The sequence below is a fragment of the Manis pentadactyla genome, chromosome 15 (genome assembly GCF_030020395.1).
Source record: "Manis pentadactyla isolate mManPen7 chromosome 15, mManPen7.hap1, whole genome shotgun sequence".
NCBI classification, from domain to species: domain Eukaryota; kingdom Metazoa; phylum Chordata; class Mammalia; order Pholidota; family Manidae; genus Manis; species Manis pentadactyla.
The window spans coordinates 57,138,653-57,161,583 of record NC_080033.1 but is presented as its reverse complement, the minus strand read 5'-3'; the positions used below and the strand labels follow the sequence as shown (position 1 = coordinate 57,161,583).

At 39.4% G+C, this 22,931-nt stretch overlaps 1 protein-coding gene across 4 annotated transcripts in view; it reads right to left on the bottom strand.

Moving 5' to 3' along the window:
• The window catches only part of WWP2 (WW domain containing E3 ubiquitin protein ligase 2), a 193,799-nt gene that overhangs the window by 108,396 nt on the left and 62,472 nt on the right, over positions 1 to 22,931 (bottom strand). For 3 of the 4 annotated variants that reach the window (XM_057493567.1, XM_036897954.2, XM_036897955.2), the window contains 3 exons: positions 14,261 to 14,345; positions 7,781 to 7,928; positions 7,300 to 7,421 (listed from right to left, as the gene is read on the bottom strand). In XM_057493567.1, coding sequence (XP_057349550.1) covers positions 7,300 to 7,421; positions 7,781 to 7,928; positions 14,261 to 14,330 — 340 coding nt within the window. In that variant the 5' untranslated portion in view covers positions 14,331 to 14,345. The remainder of the gene's footprint in view (positions 1 to 7,299; positions 7,422 to 7,780; positions 7,929 to 14,260; positions 14,346 to 22,931) is intronic. The other variant, XM_036897956.2, reaches the window with a different exon arrangement.

Below are 22,931 nucleotides of genomic sequence, written 5' to 3'. Positions count from 1 at the left end.
ATGAAATAGACACTTAAGTATTTAGGGACAAAGATGTACAAGGTTTGTAATTTACTCAAAAATGAGTCAGAAAGTTCCTATACCCAAATGTAAAGACAGACACAATTTTAATAAGCAAATGTATCAAATTATCAACAGAAGGGTACAGGTTATAGGGAAGTTCTTTGTCCTATTCTTATAACTTAACTCTGAATTTGAAATTATTTTTAAATAATGAATTGTTTAAAAAATCTACTTATAGCTACACTTCCCTCCTTGAAAGTAGGACACTCTGATGGTGCCAAGGTCTGCAGTATTCATGGGACTGGCTGCAGGAGAAGAGATCTGCCAGAGAAAACTGAATCTTAGATCCTACCTGCTACCAATTCAGAAAAACTACGATTATCCAGTAAGTAGGAACAGATGAAACACGTGGGTTAACTGAAGAGGGTGACGGAGATTATGTTGGAAAATTCCCCTAATAAAAAGGTTTTATAATTTTTATATTCAACCTCAGGATCTGGCTTCCACACAGATGACTAGAACTTCTCTTAACAGCCAACCCAGTGCTTTTGGTCAAATTCTCTCTGCAGCCCCAGGAAGGCCAATGTCCTCGCAGAGAGTCGACCAGGGCCAACCACTGCACAACAGCAGGACCTGACTAAAACCCTCCACCACAGCACCCCTCTGCCAGGGGAGACATCAAACACCAGCTCCTATTCAACCTCCAAGTCCACCCGGGAGGAAACAAGCAAGTAAATGAAAGAAAAAGTTGTGTCCCATGGAGCAGAAGAACTCCAGGGAGGGCAACTGCTACCTCTCAGGCCCTTTCCCAGGAAAAGCGGTTTCAGGAAGACCAGGCCACAGAGCGAGGAGACACTGAACATAACGCGACCCACTACCCTATGTAACCATTCGCGTACTCAGATACCACTCTGGAGGCTTTCCAGCCCAGCAGCTCCTCGGGGAGGGCAGGCACTGAGACCACCGTACTGAAACGTCTCACATTAATGACAGCCTCCCACTCCACACCCCCAAGGCTTTTGCATTTCTCCAGTCTTAGAATTCTCTAAGGAAGGCCTGACTTCCATTTAGGCAAGGAGGTCCCACATCGGGAAATGGTTTCTGCTGTTTATTTCTGGAATTTGAACCTCCCAGTCTTTGGGAAGACAAGTATATGAGGAGACAGAATTACTGCTACTACTACTATTATAGTATGTACATGTGCCAAGTACTACTGGCTCCTTCAATCTCAAAACAACATTTTACAGATAAGGAAACAAACACAGAGAGAGAGTCAGCTACTGTCTGATGTCACAAAGCTGGTGGAACCAGGATTCAAACCCAGGCTGTCTGACTTCAGAGTCAACATGCTCTTAACTGCTTCTCTACATGACAGGTGCATGATCACCAGCCTTGCTCTGAGTAAAGGCTTTGCAAAACATGGCCAGAATATTATATTGCTTATCCCACTGTCATCTTAGAAGATTTGTTTTTCTAAGAAAAAACAGCTCACTGCTCTGGTCCAATGCACATTTTCCTCTGATGTGCCTCACTACTCAACCCAGCTACATGCTCAGAGTGACAAGGTGGGTGTCAACAAGCGCAGTGGAAGCTGCACGACTGCCACAAATGACATAAGCCTGGGAAGCAAAGAAAACATCTTCCTGAATCACTCTGAGCTCAATGAGAAAAATGACAACAGCAATCACAAAGTGAGCAGAACACAGCAAAATATACGGCAAATTGGTTCATCACTAGAAAACTTAGACAGTATCTACTAAAGCTCAACATAAACCCACTATGAACCTATGGCCCTAGATATGCATATCCTCACCAGAAATGCATGCTTATCTCCTCCAAAATGCACATATGAGAATGTTCACAGTAGCTCTGCTCATCATGGACAGAAGCTGGAAACAATCCAAATGTCCACCAACAGGAAAATGAAAAAATAAACTGGTATATCCATATAATAAGATACTACACCCAGTAAAAAAACCAACTGATTGTACATACAAAAGCATGGATGAATCTCACAGACATAATGATGAGCCAGGCACAAGAAAACATACTGCATGACTTCAGTGACACAAAATTCAAGATTTAGGCAAAACCAATAGGACAGAAATCAGAATAGTGGTTATCTCAGAGCAGGGCAAGAGGATACTGACTGAAAAGGACACGGGAACCTTCTGGGGCGGAAGTGTTCTACATCGTGATCTGAGTGGAGAATACACACATGCAAACATGTGTAAATAGTCATTGAGCTACGCCACTTAAGGTTTGTGCACTTTTCTTTTGAATACCTAGGGAAAAAAATCAAAGGCAACTTCAAAGCAAGAATGTTTTCATCATCAGACAAAGGACAAAAATAAATGCACTAAGCTTTCAACTCAGAAAGCTATAAATGATTGACTAAACAAATTAAAAAAAAACAGGTTTAGGGCAAATAGTTGAAAAAAGTTAAAGTTAAAAATGGAAATTAATATTAGAAAACAAATATGGTATAACTGGTGAATAAATTCAAGAAGTTGTTCTGTGAAAAACAATTAGCGACCAGAAATTAAAATAACAATGTTTATGCTAGTCGAGAAAAAATTGGAGGGGGAAAACCCACAAATACCAAAAATTTACGTCAGAAAACTCAGAAACATCTTTTTAAATGAGAATCCTATATAAAATCTTTATACTAATAAACTTGAAAAATCTCATGAAACAACTTTCTCGGAAAACATGAATTTAAAAAACTGACACAAGATGAATCAGAAAAGCTGAGCAAACCAGTCATTATGGGGAGAAAACTGAAAAAGCCATGAAAGAATTACTTCACAAGAGCAGCCAGACCCAGTTGGTCTTACGTGAGCTCTTTCCTGCACTCATGGAACAGATAACTCCCATGTTACACAGTCTGTTCCCAAAGTTGGAAAGCACTTCGGTTTACTTTATAAAATTAGCTTAGCTTTGATTCCAAAACTGACAAAAATAGTACCAAGCTAAAGACATATTACATTTATGATTACAGATGGAAAACCCCCAAGTAAAATACTAACAAGCAATTCTAACAAAATTTTCAAGGAATAATCTAACATGAGCAATTAGGTATATTCTAGAATTCTAAGAAAGTGACTATTAGTAAATAAACATAAACATTGAAACAAAAGAATCGTTTAATTATCCTGATGGTTGCTTTAAAGATATCTGATAAAAAATGAACTTGAAAAACAAAAATTTTTTCTTTAATTAATGAACTAGGAAGACAGGTTACTAATACCCAACTTCACTCCTAGAGAGGAATCACTAGAAGCATGGTTGTTAAGACAGGGCAGGATGCCCATTCCGTCACCACGAAAACAGGAAGTTGTAGCAAAGCAACTAGTAAGAAAAAATATATAGTTATTTCCTAATATGAACAAAATTATCAATCTTAGAAATCAAAGAAATGACTACCAAGAAAATCAAGAAGAAACTATTGAAAACCTATACTAAGAATTTAGCAACTGATTATCTACAAAATGCAGAAACTAGTAGTCATATACCAACAACACTAAGTTAAAAAACATAATGAGAAGATTCCACTGAAAATAATATCAAAACTATTTTAAAAATTGAAAGACTCTATCTAAAGATAACTTCAAAATGACTTGAATGGATTTAGAGACATTCCAGGTTCCAGGGGAAGAATTAGTACGGAAATTCTCCATAAAGGAACTTGACATATGATAGGATTCCAACTTTACGTTTAATAGGAATCCAATAAAATCTCAGGGGATCTAGGGGGAGGAGAGAACCTGACAAAATAATTTTGAAGTTCACATGATGATGTCAAAAATGCAAAGAAAAGAGGAAGAAGATTTTGAAAAGAAGAGAAACTTGAACTGTTAGATAATAAGACATATTATAATGTTATAACAGCTAAGACAGAGTAATTGGGAAGGCTAATGAAACTGCAAATGAAATGAAAATCCCCAAACATGTAAGTATACATACATTTTTAATACGTGCTGAAGGTAGCAATCAAATCAGTGAGGATACAGATAGATTATTCAGTAAGTAGTTCTAAAGCAATAGGCTATTTGGGAAAAATTAAATCAGATCCCTATGCACACTGTAAACAAAAATAAACTCTTTTGGATGAAGAATTAAATGTGAAAAAATAAAATCTCAAAGAAACTGGGAAAAAACAGAGGTGACTATTTACCTGATCTCAGGATGGGGAAAGCCTTTCAGAGCATAAAAGAAAAGGCTGAAAACACAGAGTAACAGATTCAACTTCATAGTTTAAAACATCTGTTTGGGAAAAATAAAGAAAAAAAACCTGCCAAATTAAAATGCAAATGAAACACTAGAAAAATATTTAGGAATTATAAGACAAAAGATAATAGCCTTAGCATATAAAGAGCTCTTTCAAAACCAAAAAGTGCACATTTCAATATAAAATGAGCAGAGGACATTAATTAGGCAATAAACACACTTTTAGAACAGTCAATCTCCTTTCTTAAATCACAGCATAAAAAATGGGGGTGGAGTTAGAGGACTTTAGAGACATGACAGCCAAACGTAATGAATGGCCCTTGTCCAAATCCAGGTCTGAGCAAACCATGGGGTTTTTGATATGAACTGGGTAATAGATGACAACAAGGAATTTATGTTAATATTGCTACATATATTAATGGTAGGTAATTATGTAAGAATACAACCTTTTTTTTTTTTTTACAAGATGCATACTGAAGAATCTCAGGTAAAGTGTGGGGACATCTGTAATTTACTTTGAAATAGCAAAGCCAGAAAAAAAAAAATAGATGAAGCAAATCTCACATAATATTATCAAATATATATATATATATATTTTTTTTTTTTTACAAATAAATCCAATGAATGCCAAGGTGCAGTAGAAACCAGTAATCTTGGCCACAGCTGACCAGACGGTAAACCAGCAGAACCTTTGGCAATATGTGTCAAAAGCCTTGAAAAATGGTTAAACCCAACACATGCATGTTCAATAATTTATCACAAGTAAAACTTCAACAATGGGCAAAAAGTTATACAAATGTGTACATTTACCAGAGCATTGTTGTGATTGTGAACGACTGAAAGCTACCCAAATGTCCAACCTTAAATTTTCACACAGCCTTCTTTTTGTTTTTAACTGAAGTGTCAATTAATAACAAAAGTACTGATACACAATCTTATACTGGTTTCAAGCATAGAACACCAGGGTTCAACAGTTACCCATATTATTCAATCCTCACCCCAACTAGTACAGTTACTATCTGTCAACATAGGATCACTGACTATGTTCTCCATGCTCACACAGCCTTCAGGTAGACTACTGCCAGGCAGTCATCAAAAACTGTATTTTAGAAGACTATTTTAAAAGAATAATTAAATTGATATCTTTTATGGTAGAGCATTATGAAAAAGAGTATGGTGGGTCCTCAAAAAATTACACATAGAATTACCAAATGATCCAGCAAGTCTACTTCTGGGCATATACAACAAAGAATTGAAAGCAGGGACTTGAAGAGATATTTGTACACCTGCGTTCACAACAGACAAAAGGTGGATGCAAGCCAAGTGACCTTGGACAGATAAATGGATAAACAAATGTGGCGTGTCCACACAATAGAATAATAGTCAGCCTTAAAATGAAGGAGATTCTGACAGATGTAACACCATGAATGAGCCCTGAGAACATCATGCTGAGGGACCCAAGCCAGACATATATGCGCAAATACAGCCTGATTCCACTTACATGAGGTACCTGGAGCAGTAAGGTTCCTCGGGATAGAAACAGAATGGCGGGGGCTTGAGGGAAGGCAGGGAATGTGGGATCGTTGCTCAACAGGCACAGAGTTTCAGTTTGGGACAAAGATGACGCTCTGAAGATGGACGGTGGTGATGGCTGCACAGCAACGTGAACGCACTTAATGCCACTCGCCTGCACACGCAAAAATTCTTAAGATGACAGATTTTAAGTTATGTGCGTTTTATCACAATGAAATATAGATAAAGATATGTTGATACATTTTAAAGAGAAAAAGGCATGTTGTAAAATAATATGTGCATGCGAGAAAAAGCTCAGAAGGGTGTATACCAAAGTGTGAGTAACTATCACTGGATGCGATGCTTACAAGAGATTTTCACTTTCTTTGTGCGTCTGTGTGCTTTTGTGTAATTTCCAGTTTTTCTACAATTATTTTTATAATCCAATGCAAAAGTATGTTGACTGGACAAATGAAGGGAAGAAAGGATAGTACTGCTGACTGCCAATCCTGGAAGAATGTCACAGTATATTTCTAAATGTCATAACAAATATAATCCACCTTGATAATCAAGTTATAAAAGGCAGGCTTGAGTCTGGGAAAACAAAGACCAACAGAGAAGACAACATCCAGGAGTTCCCTGCAGAATTAAAACAGAGGCACATTCCTGGTTTTAAACAACTCCTGAGGGAGCTCAACATAACCCTGTGTGCCCAGCAGAAAGGAAAAGTCAAACACCACTCAAGGGGCCCCTCAGAAAGGACAGGTCAGAGAGAAGGCGCTGGAATCAATACAGCGCTCTCCCTGGGAACCCCTCTCCCCACCCCCGCATCTCTCTTGAGCTAAATCCACTTTCAGAAAATATTTTCTACACAGCAGACATCAAAAGAAAAAGGAGCCTTTCATGCTGTGCAGTTCCCTCACCACATATGGTTCTGCTCTGACGAGAGGCTTCATGAGGGAGGGTCCGGATACCACAGCCACAGGTTAGGCCACTGACCACAAACAGCAACAAAGGGATGGTAGGGTTTAGATTTCCACGCAGCAGAGGCACCCTGAATAATAATGACAGACCACCTACACATGCCAACATCCAGTAAATGTTTACTGAGTGCCTACTAAGCGCAGGGCACCATGTGTATGTAACTTCACCCCACAGACACGCACCAGAGGGCGCAGACTAGGAGAGTAATGATTTACTGGAGGCACTTGACAGTTTGGGTCTACATGTCACATATCTCCTGGATGCGGAAGAGAGGGGCTGAGGCAGAGGGAAAGAACTCCTCCTTGAAGAAGGATCAAGGGGACACATCACTGCACTCCACCTCTAGAGCCTGTGGACGGAGGGCGCTGAGCTCCACGGTGGAGGCAAAGAGGGGCTCTCCGCCACCCTAGAACTCCACAGGTGGCGCCCACCTGGAACAGAGTCACGGCCACCCCTGACTGGGGAGGAAACCGTATCCCCAGGTTTATCCATGGCGGCTGAGAAACTGTGCCTTCAAATTCTCCCCACCCCACAAATGAGTCATGCCAGCCACCCCTTCAACATACATACTTTTGCCCCCATTGTTCTTCAGGACACTGGAGAGGCTGACAGAGGCGGTGCCTAGCAGTTCATTTCTCAAGGTATGGCAGCTCCAGACCTTCAAATCTAAATGACTCTGAGCCGTGACATTCCTGGAAAACAAATGCTTGATTCAGCACATCCAAGCAGATCGATCACTCTGACAACTTAGAAGAAAACAGATAAACTATACTGTGGACATCTTGGAGGGGTGCGGAAAGCCCCAAGGAGGAAGACACTCACATATGCTTTATCCCCCCCACCCCCAGGGCTGACCCTCTAACCATCCAGCTAACGATGAACACTCTGTGGGCTCAATAACGCAGAAACCCCTGACTGAAGAGAGGCGCCTCAGGTATCACAGGCCGAAGAGCTTGGGGCTTCACAGGAAACCTGGGTCTCCCCAGCCCCTGGGAGCGCCTTCTCTCTTTCCCCCATGGTGCTGCACTGAAGAGAGGAGACTTGCTCTTACAAAATGATGATCTCGTTCCAGAGAAGCTCGGAGCTCCCAATCCGTTTCCCCGTCTTCTTGGTCTCACTGGGGAGTCCATCCACGGCCACCTCCACAAACGAGTTAATTCGAGGCTGACGATTATGCACCTTGGGCTTTGCTGATACCACTGGGCAGAAAACAAAGTCAGAGAAGAGTCAAAGGGCTCCCGGCTGCCCCCCTGTGGCAAACGTTTTCAAGCTTTTCTTGTCGTTTCTCTTAAAAAAGAAATTGTGTTTTTTCCTAATTCTAAAAGAATTTTTTTTAATGTGGAGATAATAAAAAAATATATGAAGCACAAGGAAAAAGAATCACTCCTAACCTGAAAACAGTGGGATAATGTTCAGTAGGATGTTGGTGAATCCAGACTTTCCAGCCATTCATCCTTAATGTCCCCAATTCTTTAAAATTTCTTCTCCTCCCAAAACCAATTTTGACTGGCTGCAAAACAAGCCCATTGTATGGACCTGCCATAATTTAGTTAACTATTCTCTCAATGTTAAAAATTTTTTGCTCTGGGAAAATCGCCATGAATGCAAAAAGTTGCATGCATTTCTGAGTGCTCTTCCAAATGATATAAACATTTTTTAAAGTTATTAAAACTCCTTAATTCCCTGCACCCCTATGTTTATTGCAGCATATTTACAAGAGCCAAGATAGGGAAGCAACCAAAGTGTCTATCAACAGATGAATCAATAGTGTACAACAAATGTGGTACAATGGGCTTTTATTCAGCCATAAAAAAGAAAGAAATCCTGCCATTTGTGACAACATGGATGGACCTAGAGGGTATAAAACAAATATTATATGATTTCACTTTTTTATGGAATATAAAATCAAAACAAAACAAAATGAACCAATAGCAACAGACTCATAGATGCTGAGAAGTGACTGGTATTTAACATGAGAGATGGGTTGGGATGCATTAAGTGAAATAGATGAAGGACATAGGCACAGAATCTCAATCATATAAGTTAGTCATGGGGATGAAAGTGCAGTATGGAGAATGTAGTCAATGATTCTGTAACATCTTTCTATGTTGACAGTAACTGCACTAGTTGGGGTGAGGATTTAATGTGTGTAACTGTTGAATCACTGCGTTATATACTTGAAACCAATATAATATTGGATATCAACTATACTTCAATTATAAAAAATACACATAAGAGAATAAATAAAACTGCTTAATTCCTTTGCAAAAAGGGTAAGCCCATATAGATGCCCATTGGCACTGTAAGAACAGATCCATTTCAGCAAACGCCACAGAGCATGGAGGAGTGGTTTTTCACTCTTAGTCAATCATAAATGTTAGAAAAAAAATTATATCGAGATAATAGCTAAGATTTAAAGAGTACTTATGATAGACACTACGTTATGAACACATTATCTAACTGCATCCTCACAACAAGCCCAAGAGGCAGGGAATATATCATCACCCTCACTTCACCCAGGAGTAAACGGGCTTGGGGAAGCTCGGTCATTGTCCCAGGCTACATAGCCAGGGGGCTTCAAGCCAGGATATGCACTCCACACTGTGCTGTGTGTCATCACCAGACTATTTGTTCTAGTGCTTTTCTTCAGTTCCTAGCGAGACTGAATGTTTTTTCCATGTGCTTATTAGCCCTCTGCATTTCCTCTTCGTATCCTTCGTGTGGCAGCATTTCTGATGTTCACTTGGCACCACAAGCAAGCCAGGGACTGATAGAGCACAAGCTAAGCAAGTATCCACCCAAGGCTAGACAGGCATCTCTATAGCATATACTGGCCAAAGTGGAAATTCCTGGTCACCAGGATGAAATACTAGACATCTTCTATCCCATGCCTCAAACCAGATCATACAACATCCATGATGCACAGCTGAGCTCCCCTCTGTCAAGATTTAGCAAACCTCTCCCATGCAGACCTTTATGCGAGGTGACAGTCTTGCAAGGGTCCATAACTTGGCAAAGGGTAAAGCCACGTCTGAATTCTTTCCACAATACCTGCCTTCCCCAGGCCCAAAAGAACAGCAGGGAGAAAGTCACAGCACAACAAAAGTTGTGGCTGAGATTCAGCAGCAACGAGGGATGGTACTAGGGAACAATGTTGGGAAGACAGTCCAGAGTAGAAAAATGAGATACTAAACATGTAGACCAAGGTTAACTGAGGCCACCTGGTGGTGGAAGGGTAGCTCTGCATGTGGCCCCTTAAAAAAAATAGGGACTAGTTGTAATTACAGTCCTATCATTTTGAGCTAGACAGTTCCTCTAAAATCAACAAGTTCAAACTCTTTATTAAATAGTTGGGCTAACTAAGATCCAGGGAGGTGAACTGACATACAGAAAACCGTGCAGCTACTCAGAAGCAGAGCTAACCCTGGAACCAAGACTCCGAGTATGCCCCCCTTGAACTCTGCCAGGATATTTCTTTCTTTGCTCTCCAGCTTTTACCCTAGCTTTTTTTTCCCTTTTCAGACGTTTAGAAAAGTTCAAGAGTAATATAAAAGATTCCTATAAACTCATCCAAAGTCACCAAATAACTTTTTTTGCTATATTTGCTTTATTACTCTCCCGACTACCTCTCACACATACATTTTTTCCAAAATTCTGAGTGTAAGTTGTAGTGCTGTGCCCCCTTACTCCTAAATACTTCAGTGTGTATTTCTAAGTACAAAGACATTGTCTAACATAACACAGTATAATTATCAACACTTGGAGATTTAACATTCTTTAATCCTCGTATCTAATGGACAGAACTTATCCATATTTTGCCAACTGAACTCTCAGCGGCCATTATATCAAAAGAGAAAAGACGATTTTTTTCTGGTTCAGGACCTAATCTAGGATCAGATGCTGCAATTATCAGTCTTATTTTGAAGTTTCCAATCTATAGAAAAGTTGAAAGAACAAAACACTAAATGGTATACTCTACACCAACTATCGTTTTGCCGTGTTTCCTTTTTTGCCTCTTTCTGTGTGCGTGTCTTTATCAGGGCTATTCAAGAGAGCTTCTGGGATAGTGAGTTCTACACCAATGCTAGCCAATGCACTGCCCTGAGGGACATGTGGCTATTGAGCACTTGAAATATGGCTATCATGATTAAGGATTTGAATATTAAATTTCATTTGATTTTAATTTTAATGTAAATAGTTCTGTGTGGCAGTGGTGGTTACCCTACTGCACAACACAGGATACACACAATAGCTATGTCTATATATGTGTGAGAGTATGTGCACATTTCCACACACTTTTTTTTGGTAAACCATTTGAAAGTAAAGTGTAGACATCACAGCAGATCAGCCCTAAATAGTTTCAGAATGCAACTCCTAAGGTCATCCTCCCACCTAACCACACCATCATTATACTTAAAAAAAATTTAGTCACTCCCTCTATTATTTGATTTTCATTCCATATCCAAATTCCCCCAATTACTCCAAGCATCTTTTGACAACTGTTTTTCCTCTAATCCAGGATCCAATCAGGATGAGCAAACTGCACTTGATGGTTGTCTCCTTAATCTTTTAAAATCTAGAATGCTCTCCCTTCTTTTGCCATGACAAGGATTTTTAAAGATTTCTACCTACTGTCCTACGGAATGAGCCAAATTCTGCATTTACTGATTGTTTCCTCATGATTGGATTCACAGTGGATATTTTGTCAAGAACACCACTTAGGTTACATTGTAATCTCCTTATTGTTCACACCAGGTTGTTCTACAGTTGGGGCTGCTAAATTTGATCCCTTGGTTAATGTGGGGTGTGCCAGGCCACTCCACTGTAAAGATACATTTTCCAGGCTACAATTTATAATTAACCAGTGGAGTGGTATTTTGAATGTTCCTTGTTCTTAAAAGACAAGCCAAAATAAAGGCCTCAAAATGCAAGTGAGTTTATCTAGAAAGTTGATTTACTGTTTGGTGAAATATAAATGCTACTTTCTAATACATGAAACCACATTTTCACATAGGGTTTAGCTTTTAAAGTCAACAAATAAGGCAAAAATCACAGATAGCCAAAATTATACCCTTGAAAAGCTCTTAAGAAGGCACTGAATAGAGTCTGGTATATTGTCTTTCAAGAGGTTCCAAAAGGTCAGGTTTTTGCTTTATTGTGCTGTTTTTTTCAGTGTTTCTTGAGTTATATATCAGATAAAATACTTGGCTTCTGTTTAAGGACCTTGATGTATTTTAAAATTGTATCTTCAAACACAAGGATTGCACCATGGAGAGGCACAATAGAACTCAAAGAGGGAACAGCATAGTAACATCCCCCAAATTACACTATAGGCTCTATCCAGGAAACACAGGGGTAAAAAGCCACCAACACCATTTAAATTGTTATTTCTCTTTCCCTTTCTCTCCCACCATTTTCCTAGATGAATCCCTAGAAGTTAAATTTTTGTGTGTGTGGGTGTGGGTGTAGGAGTGGGTGTGGGTGTGGGTGGGTGTGTATAAAATGAGATGCACTGAGGAAAGGCAACAAAATTCTTTATGAGTCAGAATTCTTTATAAGTCAGTATGTGTTTCTGAATAATATGGCCCTAAAACAGGGACCTCTGGATGTCACCAGGTTCTATGGGCAGACTTCTGTTTCAGCCTGAGCTTGCTAGTTATTAGACAATGTAGTAAAGGCTATCCTCCAAAGTTCAAGATCCTATCATTCACTCTAATTCTTCGCTCTCCTCAAGAGGGCTGCAGCAGCTATGAGTCACCAAGAAAAATAATTAAAGTACACCAAGACTATTTTAAAAAATCAGTAATAAGAAATAGGCAAAGAATACAAACAGACAGTCCACAGAAAAGGAAATACAAATTTCTCTTAAAAGTGTAAGATGATAAACATAATTTATTATTAAAGAAATGTGAAGTGAAACTAGGCTAAGAACAATTTTTCTACCAACCAGACTGGTAAATTAAAAAAAAAAAAAAGTCTGACAACACATTATGCTGGTAAAGATGTAGGGAAACAGGCACTCATACACTGCTTAAAGAGAATTCCTCCCAAGCAAGGCAACCTGGCTCTCAAAAATTACAAAAATACATCCCCTTTGTTGTATCTCAGAAACGACATGAGAAACTGGTAATACTGGTTTCCTCCAAGCAGGGTCACCAAAGAGCTGGAGGAAAGGAAAGAATTTTAAAGTATGTGAATGTATTAAATAAATGAATAACATTTGCATTTCAAAAATCATAATGAAACAAAAAATGACAAGAGCAACAGTTATGCTTTCAGATGACCATGTTGAGTGACCTGAGCTTGGATACTGAGCTCTGTTCCCTTTCCTAGGCATCTCTCAGTCCATGACTCTGCTGCAAAGCTAAGGCTATGGAAGCAACATTCTCTTACTCCAGCAATATTTTCTGAGGGCACAGTGTGTGCCAGGCTCTGCTCTAGTTATTGGGGTATCACTGATCAAACAGACAAAAACGCTTGTTCTTGTGATGGTAACAGCCTTTTGAAGGAAACAGTCAATAAATGAAAAACATAAAGAAAATAGTAGGTAAATAGGCTAAGAAGAAAAATAAAAAGCAGTCAAGGTTAAGACCTAATCAAGTTGGGGCTTGAGGAGAATTTAGTTGAGAGAATCAGGAAGGCCTTGGTGAAGAGGGTGACTTTTGAGTAAAAACATAAAGAAAGTACAGAAGCAAACCAGGTAGATACCTGGGCAAAAGCATTTCACCCAGAGGGAACAGCAAGTGCAAAGGTCCAGAGGTGGGAGTGTGCCCAGTATATTCATTGAACAGCAAGGAGGTCCATGTGGCGAAAGCAGGTCAACATGGAAGAGTAACAGGAGATGAGAAATGGGGTCACGTGGGGTCTTCAGCTTTCACTCTGAGATGGAGAGCCCTTGTTACGTTTGAGCAGAGGACTGACAAGAGCTCCCTTACATCACTGGTTGCTGTGTAGCCGAGGGAATGAAGTAGGGCAAAGGACAGCAAACAGGAGGCTGTCACCTTAACCTGGGGTGGAGACGATGACAGACTGTGGGACGGTGCAGGTGCTGAAGAGAGGCTGAACGCTGGCTATGTTTGGAAGACAGACACAATCAAATTTGCTGATTGTTTGAATACAGGATATAAGAAAGAAAAATCATGAGCTCAGTCCCAGACATGTCAAACTGAGATGCAAATCAGAGTTCAAAGAAAAGGCTAGGCTAGAGACACAAATTTGGCATTGGTCGTATTATTGGTGGCATAAAGCCACAAGGTTGGATGAGATCACCTACAGAATGAGGGTAGATAGAAAAGAGCTCCTGGGCATGAAGGAATCACCATTTTCAACAATTTTTGCCCAAAGTTCCTTTTAACCTTCTTCTTCAAGAATTCTAGCTATAGTATAACCACCCTTTGAGAATGAATACTTCTACACTCTTAAGCTATTTCATAAAATTTGGTTCTCCAGACCAAGGTGTGGTAGAATCCCACCCCTTCCCCAAAATTGGGGCAGACCTCAAATGATAAACCCTTCACACAGTGCCACTCACCTTTCAGAGTAAGCTGAGACTTCTCAAAAGGCAGGGCCACTCCTGCCCGGCTAGAACTGGCAGATGCCATGTCATCACCAGGAAACTGTGAGACAAACACAGCAGGTTTAGAGAACACTGGAGAAAAGACTGAGGAACTGGACCCAATTTTAATACTTGAGTTTAAAAGAGACAAAGCAAGAAAATACAAACATCCAAGCAACTTTGGCGATACTACTTCCAACCAGGTGGGGTCTGCACTGTCGTCTGACCCTAGAGTCTGGATAGGTCTGGCCTAGGCCAGGACTACTGCATCAACATTTAGAGGACAGCAGCCCAATATAACATCTCTAAAAAGAAGTCACAGTTCAACAGTCAGTGTTTCAACTGAAAAAAAAAATCTGATCTTTTTTAATGGACAAAAATCTGAACAAACATTTCTCCAATGAAGATAAACAAATGGCCAATAAGCACATAAAAATATGTTTTGACATCATTAGCCACACCCATCCCTTTCATTCCATCCTGGCTAGAAGCAAGAGTCTTTCTTGCATTTTAAATGGATCTTTTACTCATACATATGATTTTGTAACATTGTCATTTGTCATTTGGAAAGTCTTGGTTCATTCAGTTACATAGATATTCCACATGTGGACACATGTCATTATACATTATCAAAAAAAAAAAGCGCATTTGTGAATGTCACTGCTGACCTCATCAGAAAGATCTTCAAACACTGGGAAGCTGTCAAGCTCTTGGTGGTAGACATAAGTATTCCAAAATCCTAATTTTCATTCTAAAAACTCATATTTTATTGTTGGCAACAAATACTGTTAGCTGTTTTCCTTGAAGTGACATGCTCACTTGATTCATCTTCAAGAAAATGTCTTCCAAATACCCAAATCTCATAACTTTGTTAGTTTTTTAAAGTAAAAATGATATTTCATAAAAAAAACAATTAATTCAGCCCTCAGTTCAACTATGGTACAACTGCTTTTTCTCAACACAACCACTCTACTGTATATGCCGTGGAAGTGCTTTGAGCATATTTCCAATTTCATCACACAGAACATTAAAAAGACATGTGCACAAGGGTCAAGACTTAACAAAGTTAATAACTTGTACTGCTTCATCGAGCACATTTGTAACTGAAACTGGCTCTTTGTTTTCTTTTTACTGAGTATGCTGAGGTGAGGGATTCAGTGACAGCTGACTGCTGGCACTGCCCTAATTCATGCTGTGGCACCAATAGTTTTACTCACCTTTGCTTCTGTACCATCAGTGCAAATGTGATCACAGTGAAAGAGCAAATAAAGTTACTATGAAAACAGTTTTGATCTTGCAAAGTTCTAGAAGTTTTGAGGGGTCATGAGGAGTCGGAGGATACTGTTGTGAACTCCTGCTATAAAACCCCTATGAAATTCCTATTGTATTCGACATCATTAATACCCTCTTTCATTCTATTTGTGTCTGATCTCTCCTCCTAATTTCCTATTCTGAAAAGTGGTTCAGCCTTAAAACATGGTAGTTAACTCACCATATTACTCTAAGAATGGAAGCCCTTTATGTGAGAATTAAGTGTAACTACAGCAAAGTCACATTGATTCTGACATTTCCCATAACTAAAGTCAAGTCATTTTATGGTTCAAGATTTTAACCAAAGAAAAACAAAACAATCTGCCATATTTATAAGATGTATCCAGTCCAAAAAAAATTGAAGTGACTAGTTTAGTTTTACTTTCACCTTACACACAGAGTACCAATGGAAACTTCTGAAATGTTACAGGTAACATACAAGAATACAGTACTGTAATCTGGGAATATGAGAATACAATACTGAAGAATACAATATTCTTATGAAGATCTCTAGACACCAGAATTCCACATTATTAAATCCGACAGCGAATTCTCAGTCTTCATTTCATATGGCCTACTAGCAGCATCTTCCTTGAAATTCTTTATTCCCTCAGGTTCCATGACACCTGCCTGATTTTCCTCCTGCCTCTCAGGCTGCTCTCAGCCTCCTCTGTTGGCTTTTTCCCTCCTCATCCTCTAATCATCCAAGTGTCCCATAGTTCAGGCTTTGCACATCTTCTCTTGGTTATCTCATCCTGTCTCATGGCTTTAAATACCACCAATTTGTTGACGATCCCAAATTGGTATGTTCAGTATGAACCTCAACCTTGAGCCTCAGATCCTCTGTCTACCGACAAAACTGAGCTTCCGATATTCACCATCAGACCTGTTCCTCAGTCTTCTGAATCTCAGTGAATGACAACTCCTTCCATCCAGTGGCTCAGGACAAAATTCTGAGTCATTCCTGCTTCCCCTTTCCTTTCACATATTCACTCTGTCAATAAATCCTGTTGGTTCTACCTTTAAAATATTTCTGAGTTCAAACATTTTTCTCCAATCTCTACAGTCACTGCCTTAGTCCAAAGCACCATGACCTCTTCCTGGGATTTTTGTTTTTCCTGCCCCTGCCCTCTGCCACCTTCAATCTAATCTCTACATTCAGCACAACAATTTTTTTAAAAATACGTACATCAGATCCTACTGCTCTGCTAAATCAAAACCATGCAGTGGCTTCCCGTCTAGCTCAGATAAAAGTCAAAGTCCTTAAAATGACCTTTAGAGGTTCTACGAGATACACTACCACACACTTCTCAGACCCCATCTCCCATTTCCTATCTCCACCCCACCCTCCCCCCAAACTACATGAGCCTCTTTGTTGTCCCCTGAACATGACGGACACGCTCCCCTATCAGACTTCTACCCCTTCCATCTAGAATGTTCTATCCCCAGTTGTCCACATGTATGACTTATTTCCTTACTGCCTTTAGGCTCTTACCAAATGTCATTTTTCTTAAGGGGCCTTCCCTGACCACCCTATCAACCCCACCTCTCCACACACATTAGTAGCCCTTCTTCTCTATTTTACTTTTCCTTCTTAACATTTATCACCAATGTGATTCACATTGTATTGGCTTATTGTATTTACTATCTCTCTCCTGCCCCTAGAAGGTATACTCTGTAAGGGCTGAGATGTGTGTCCTATCTGTTAGCCCTATAGCCCTACTTTCTAGAATGGTACCTGGATCTTAATGAGAACTCCATAAATATTTATTGAGTGAATTAATTTTGGCATCAAATTTCTAAAATTTAAAAGGATGATGTTTTGACTCCCACAGACTAAATTTGTTTTGGTGAAGCAATATAAAGATCAACTCTCTTTATACCCATCAGATTAACAAGAGATTAGAAGTCTGACAGTACATGTTGGTGAGAAGCCCCATAGGTTTCTAGAGGCAGCACAAGTTAGATGGTACCTGGCAACCTCCAGTAGAGTTAAAGATGCACATATTGTACCTCCTAGGATTCCACTCCTAGGTATTTCCCAGGGGAAAATGTTCCAACACATACAGCAGAAGCCATGTTCAAAAATGTTCATCACAGCATTGTTTATAACAGCAAAAATCTGTAAGCAATCTAAATGCCCATCAATGGGGGAATGGATAAATTGTGATATATTTATACAATGAAATGCTCTACAGTACTTGAAGTATATGAATTCTGTCTACATGTATAAATCCCAAACTATAATACTAAGAAGGAAAAAAAAGCAAGTGGCAGCCAAAGTACACCACCATGCCATTGGTATACACTTGAACTTACACAAAACAGTTGCATATACTGTTGTGGAAACACATAAATGGAATAAAACTATACAAGCACAGACAGCGAGGCACCACACCAAGTTCAGAACAGAATTACTTCTTGTGTGGTAGAGGTGAAAGCAGAGACATTGGAGTGAGAAGACCAAAGGAATTTCAACTGTATCTGCAACATTTGATATTTTCAAGAAAAAGTTCTGAAGCAAACATGGAAAATTTATTCCACGTTAATATTTACTAAATCCAGACGGTGGTTTTTATGACTGTTATCTTATTCTCTAAACCATTTTATACGTTTGATCTTTTTCATAATTATCAATAATGCTAAGGGGGAAAAAAGATTATACCTTAAACAATGAAGGAAAGATTAATAATTATAAATTAAACCTCTGGGATTTCAGTAACGGGTTAAAAGCACTATAAGCAGGAAATCCATTATTTATACAGTTTAGAAATAAAAGAATATTTTGAAAATCTTTACATCTGCTGGACTCTTTCTTTCTCAAGGCAGTTCTGAGGATTGTTTTTAAACTAGCTTGTCCTCTCTGAGCTACGGCAGTTCTTAGCCTGTGGTCTGAGCCTGAGAGAATTCCAGGGAAAGAAACCCAAAGCCCCCATGTGGCCTGTTAAACAGGAGTTCGACGAAACCTCTTGATCTATACTTCATAGTCCCTAAACAAAATCAACCGAATAAATTCTAAAGAAGGCCCAGGAGGAAGAAAGCCAACTGGGAAAGCAGAAGTAACAGAGTAGATAACACCACCATGCTTCCTTTCTCCAGCGTCTTTCATAATTACCATCTATTTTTTAACGATAATCCATTTTATTATGTGGGGCTTTGTCTCTTTCCAGAGCTAATCAGGAAGATATCACCCTGACCATATAAGGTAAGTACAGTACTTCCAATCATAAAACCTTTCCAACCCATATATAAAGAAAAATAATGATTTCTATAGAAGGGAAGTCAGATCTCATCCCAGTTGTGGGTAAAATTGTAATATTTCCAGAATATCTCCTCTGGCTTTAATGCATCCTCAGGGGTGGAGAAAAGTATGGCTTCAGTACATCTGCATATCAATAGGCATTCCTCAGGGGTGAAGAAAAGTTCATCTCCATATCAATGGGTAATTACCTGGGCAAGGGAGGGCTTATCTGAACATGAAAGGTTAAGGGGAGGGCTGGTCTTTTCAACAAATGGTGCAGGGACAACTGCATATTCATGGGCAAATAAATGAAGCTGGACCCCTACCTCATATCTTAGACAAAAATTGAACTCCAAAAAGATCAAAATATAACAGCAAAAACTATAAAATTCCTAAAAGAAACCACAGATATAAATCTTCATGACTTCAGATTAGGAAATGGTTTCTTCGATATGATATGAAAAGCACAAACAATGAAAGAAAAACATGGCAAATTTGACTTCATCAAAATTAAAATCTTCTGTGCTTCCAAGAATACCAACAAGAAACTAAAAAGACAACCCAAAGAATGAGAGAAAATATTTGCCAATTATGTATCTGATAAAAGACTTTTACCCAGAAAACAGAGAACATTTACAACTCAACAATAATTAGGCAAATAATGCAGCTTAAAAAAAAATCTAAACAGATATTTCTCCAAAGATAAGCAAATAAACAATAAGAACATGAAACGATGTTCAATATCATTAGTCACTAGGAAAATGCAAATTAAAACCACAATGAGATAATCACTTTACACAAAGCAAAATGGTCAAATCAAAAAGCATACAATAGGTGGAAATGCAAACTGGTTCAATCACTATGAAAAGCAGTATGGGGGTTCCTCAGAAAACTAAAAAGAGAAATACCATTTGATACAGTAACTCCACTTCTATGAATTTACCATAAGAAGACAAAATTCCTCATTCAAAAAGATATATGGAGGGGGCTTAAAGATGGCAGCATGAGAAGTGAGACAGAAACCTCCTCCCAAAACCACATATAATATAAAAATATGGCAATACAACTAATCCTGAAAGAGTGACAGGAAAGAAGACTGTGACAGACTGCCTACATCTGGGGAAAAGAGAAGACCTCAAGGAAAAGGGTAAAGTAGCAAAGCCACGATCCCATGGGACCCTAGCCCTTCCGCCAGCCCAGCTCACCAGCAGGAGGAAGAGAAGCAGAGCGGGGAGGGGGTAGAGGCCTAGGACTGCTGAACACCAAGTCCTGGAGACCTGCTCTGGGAGCATGAGCCTACATTAGATGGTGCTCTGGAGATCAGAGGGGATGGAAAGCTAAGACAGGCAGAATACTCGGAGAGACTGAGATTTCAGCCACTTGTGGAGAACAGGTACCCACAACTGGCCACTCTGGGACAAAAGAAAGGCGGGCACTTTGAGAGACTTCCCAACAGCAAGAGGGCTGATAAAGGGGCAAGAATTGCATGGAGCTTGCTGCTCAGGAGAAAGGACAGGTGGACAGAATCATCTCAGCGCACTCAGCCCAGTAGGTTCGGAACTTCCAGGACCTTCAGGCACTCCACCCCTCTGACTGGCAAAGCAGGCCCAAAGCACTACACCACAATATGCAGCCTGCCGCTCCTTCCTCACAGCTGGCACTGGCTCGCAAACCTGCTACCCTGACCACTGTGCCAGACCAGTCAGAGGGTGGCCCCACCTGCAGCAGCTACAGGGCATAGCATTGAGGTTCCTCCCTGTGCACTTGGCCCGACAGTGGAGGCAGGCAAGGCAGCCAGGAAGCAGGAAAGAGCTCTTTTCACCTGGAAGGCACCAGTGCCACTTACCAGCAACCCCCGCCATCACTCCAGGTGCTAACCAACTCCAGAGAGTAGAGCTTCTGGGCACTAGAAGACGCTGCCTACACAAAGTTATTATTCCATATTATTCGTTACAAATATGAAACATTAAAATAACCTGCTACAAACCTACAAACCAAAATCCCACAAACACGAGGAAGAGGGCCAAGTTAAACTGAAATCACCAATCTTCCTGATAAAGATTTCAAAATAAAAATCATAAACATGCTCACAGAGATACAGAAAAATATTCAAGACCTCAGGAAGGACTTGAAGAAAGAAAAACTTTGAAAAACAGAGTATCCAAAATGAAACATACAATGGAGGGATTTAAAAGCAGATTAAATGACATAGAGGAGATGGTAAATGAAACAGAAAATAGAGAACAGAAATATAAAAAAGCTGAGGCACAGAGAGAAAAAAGTATTTCTAAGAATGAAAGAATCTTAAGAGAACTGTGTGACCAATTCAAACAGAACAATATTCACATTATAGGGGTACCAGAAGAAGAGAAAAAAAAGGGATAGAAAGTGTCTTTGAGGAAATAATTGCTAAAAACTTCCCCAATCGAGGGAAGGAAATAGAATATCAGACCATGGAAGTGTACAGATCTCCCAACACAAGGGACCCAAGGAAGACAACACCAAACATCTGATAATTAAAATAGCAAAGATCGAGAACAAGGACAGAGTATTAAAAGCAGCCAGAGAGAGAAAAAAGATCACATACAAAGGAAAACCCATCAGACTTCTCAGCAGAAACCTTCCAGGCCAGAAGGGAGTGGCATGATATAGTTAATGCAATGAAGCAGAAGGCCTCTAATCAAGAATACTCTAACCAGCAAGATTATCATTTAAATTTGCAGAAGGGATAAGACAATTTCCAGATAAGCAAAAGCTGAGAGAATTTACCTCCCACAAACCGTCTCTACAGTGCATTTTAAATGGACTGCTCTAGACGGAAGTGTGCCTAAGGCTAAATAATTGTCACCAAAGAAAATAAAACCACAGCAAAGGAAGTAGACCAACTAAATACTAAACAAATACAAAATTAAATCAACTACACCCAAAGTCAGTCAAGGGATACACAAACAGCACAGAATATGACACCTAATATATAAAGAATGGAGGAGGAAGAAAAAGAAGGGAGGAAAAAAAAGAACTTTAAGATTGTGTTTGAAATAGCATACTAAGTGAGTTAAGTTAGACTATTAGATAGTAAAGAAGCTACCCTTGAACCTTTGGTAACCACAAATCTAAAGCCTACAATGGCAATAAGTACCTATCTATCAATAATCCCCCTAAATGTAAATGGACTAAAGGCACCAATCAAAACATACAGTCACAGAATGGATAAAAAAAACAAGACCTGTCTACATATTGCCTAAAAGAGACTCACTTCAAACCCACAGATATACACAGACTGAAAGTGAAGAGATGGAAAAAGATATTTCATGCAAACAATAGGGAGAAAAAAGCAGGATCTGCAGTACTTGTATCAGAAAAAAATAGACTTCAAAACAAAGACAGTAACAAGAGACTAAGAAGGACATTACATACTGATAAAGGAGTCAGTCCAACAAGAGGATATAACCATTACAAATATCTATGCACCCAACATAGGAGCACCTACATATGTGAAACAAATACTAACAGAATTAAAGGGGGAAATAGAATGCAATGCTTTCATTTTAGGAGACTTCAACACACAACTCACTCCAAAGGACAGATCCACTGGGCAGAAAGTAAGTAAGGAGACAAAGGCACTGAAAAACACATTAGAACAGATGGACCTAACAGACCTCTAGAGGACACTCCACCCAAAAGCAGCAGGATACACATTCTTCACAAGTGCACATGAACATTTTCAAGAATAGATCATATACTAGACCACAAAAAGAGCCTCAGTAAATTCCAAAGGATTGAAATCCTACCAACCAACTTTTCAGACCACAAAGGTATAAAACTAGAAATAAATTGTACAAAGAAAGTAAAAAGGCTCACAAGCACATGGAGGCTTAACAACATGCTCCTAAATAATCAATGGATCAATGACCAAATTAAAACAGAGATCAAGCAATATACGGAGACACATGAAAATAACTCCAGGAGGCGGAGCCAACATGGCGGCGTGAGTAGGACAGTGGGAATCTCCTCCCAAAAACATATATACTTTTGAAAATACAACAAACACAACTAGCCCTAAAAGAGAGACCAGAAGATGCAGGACAGTGGCCA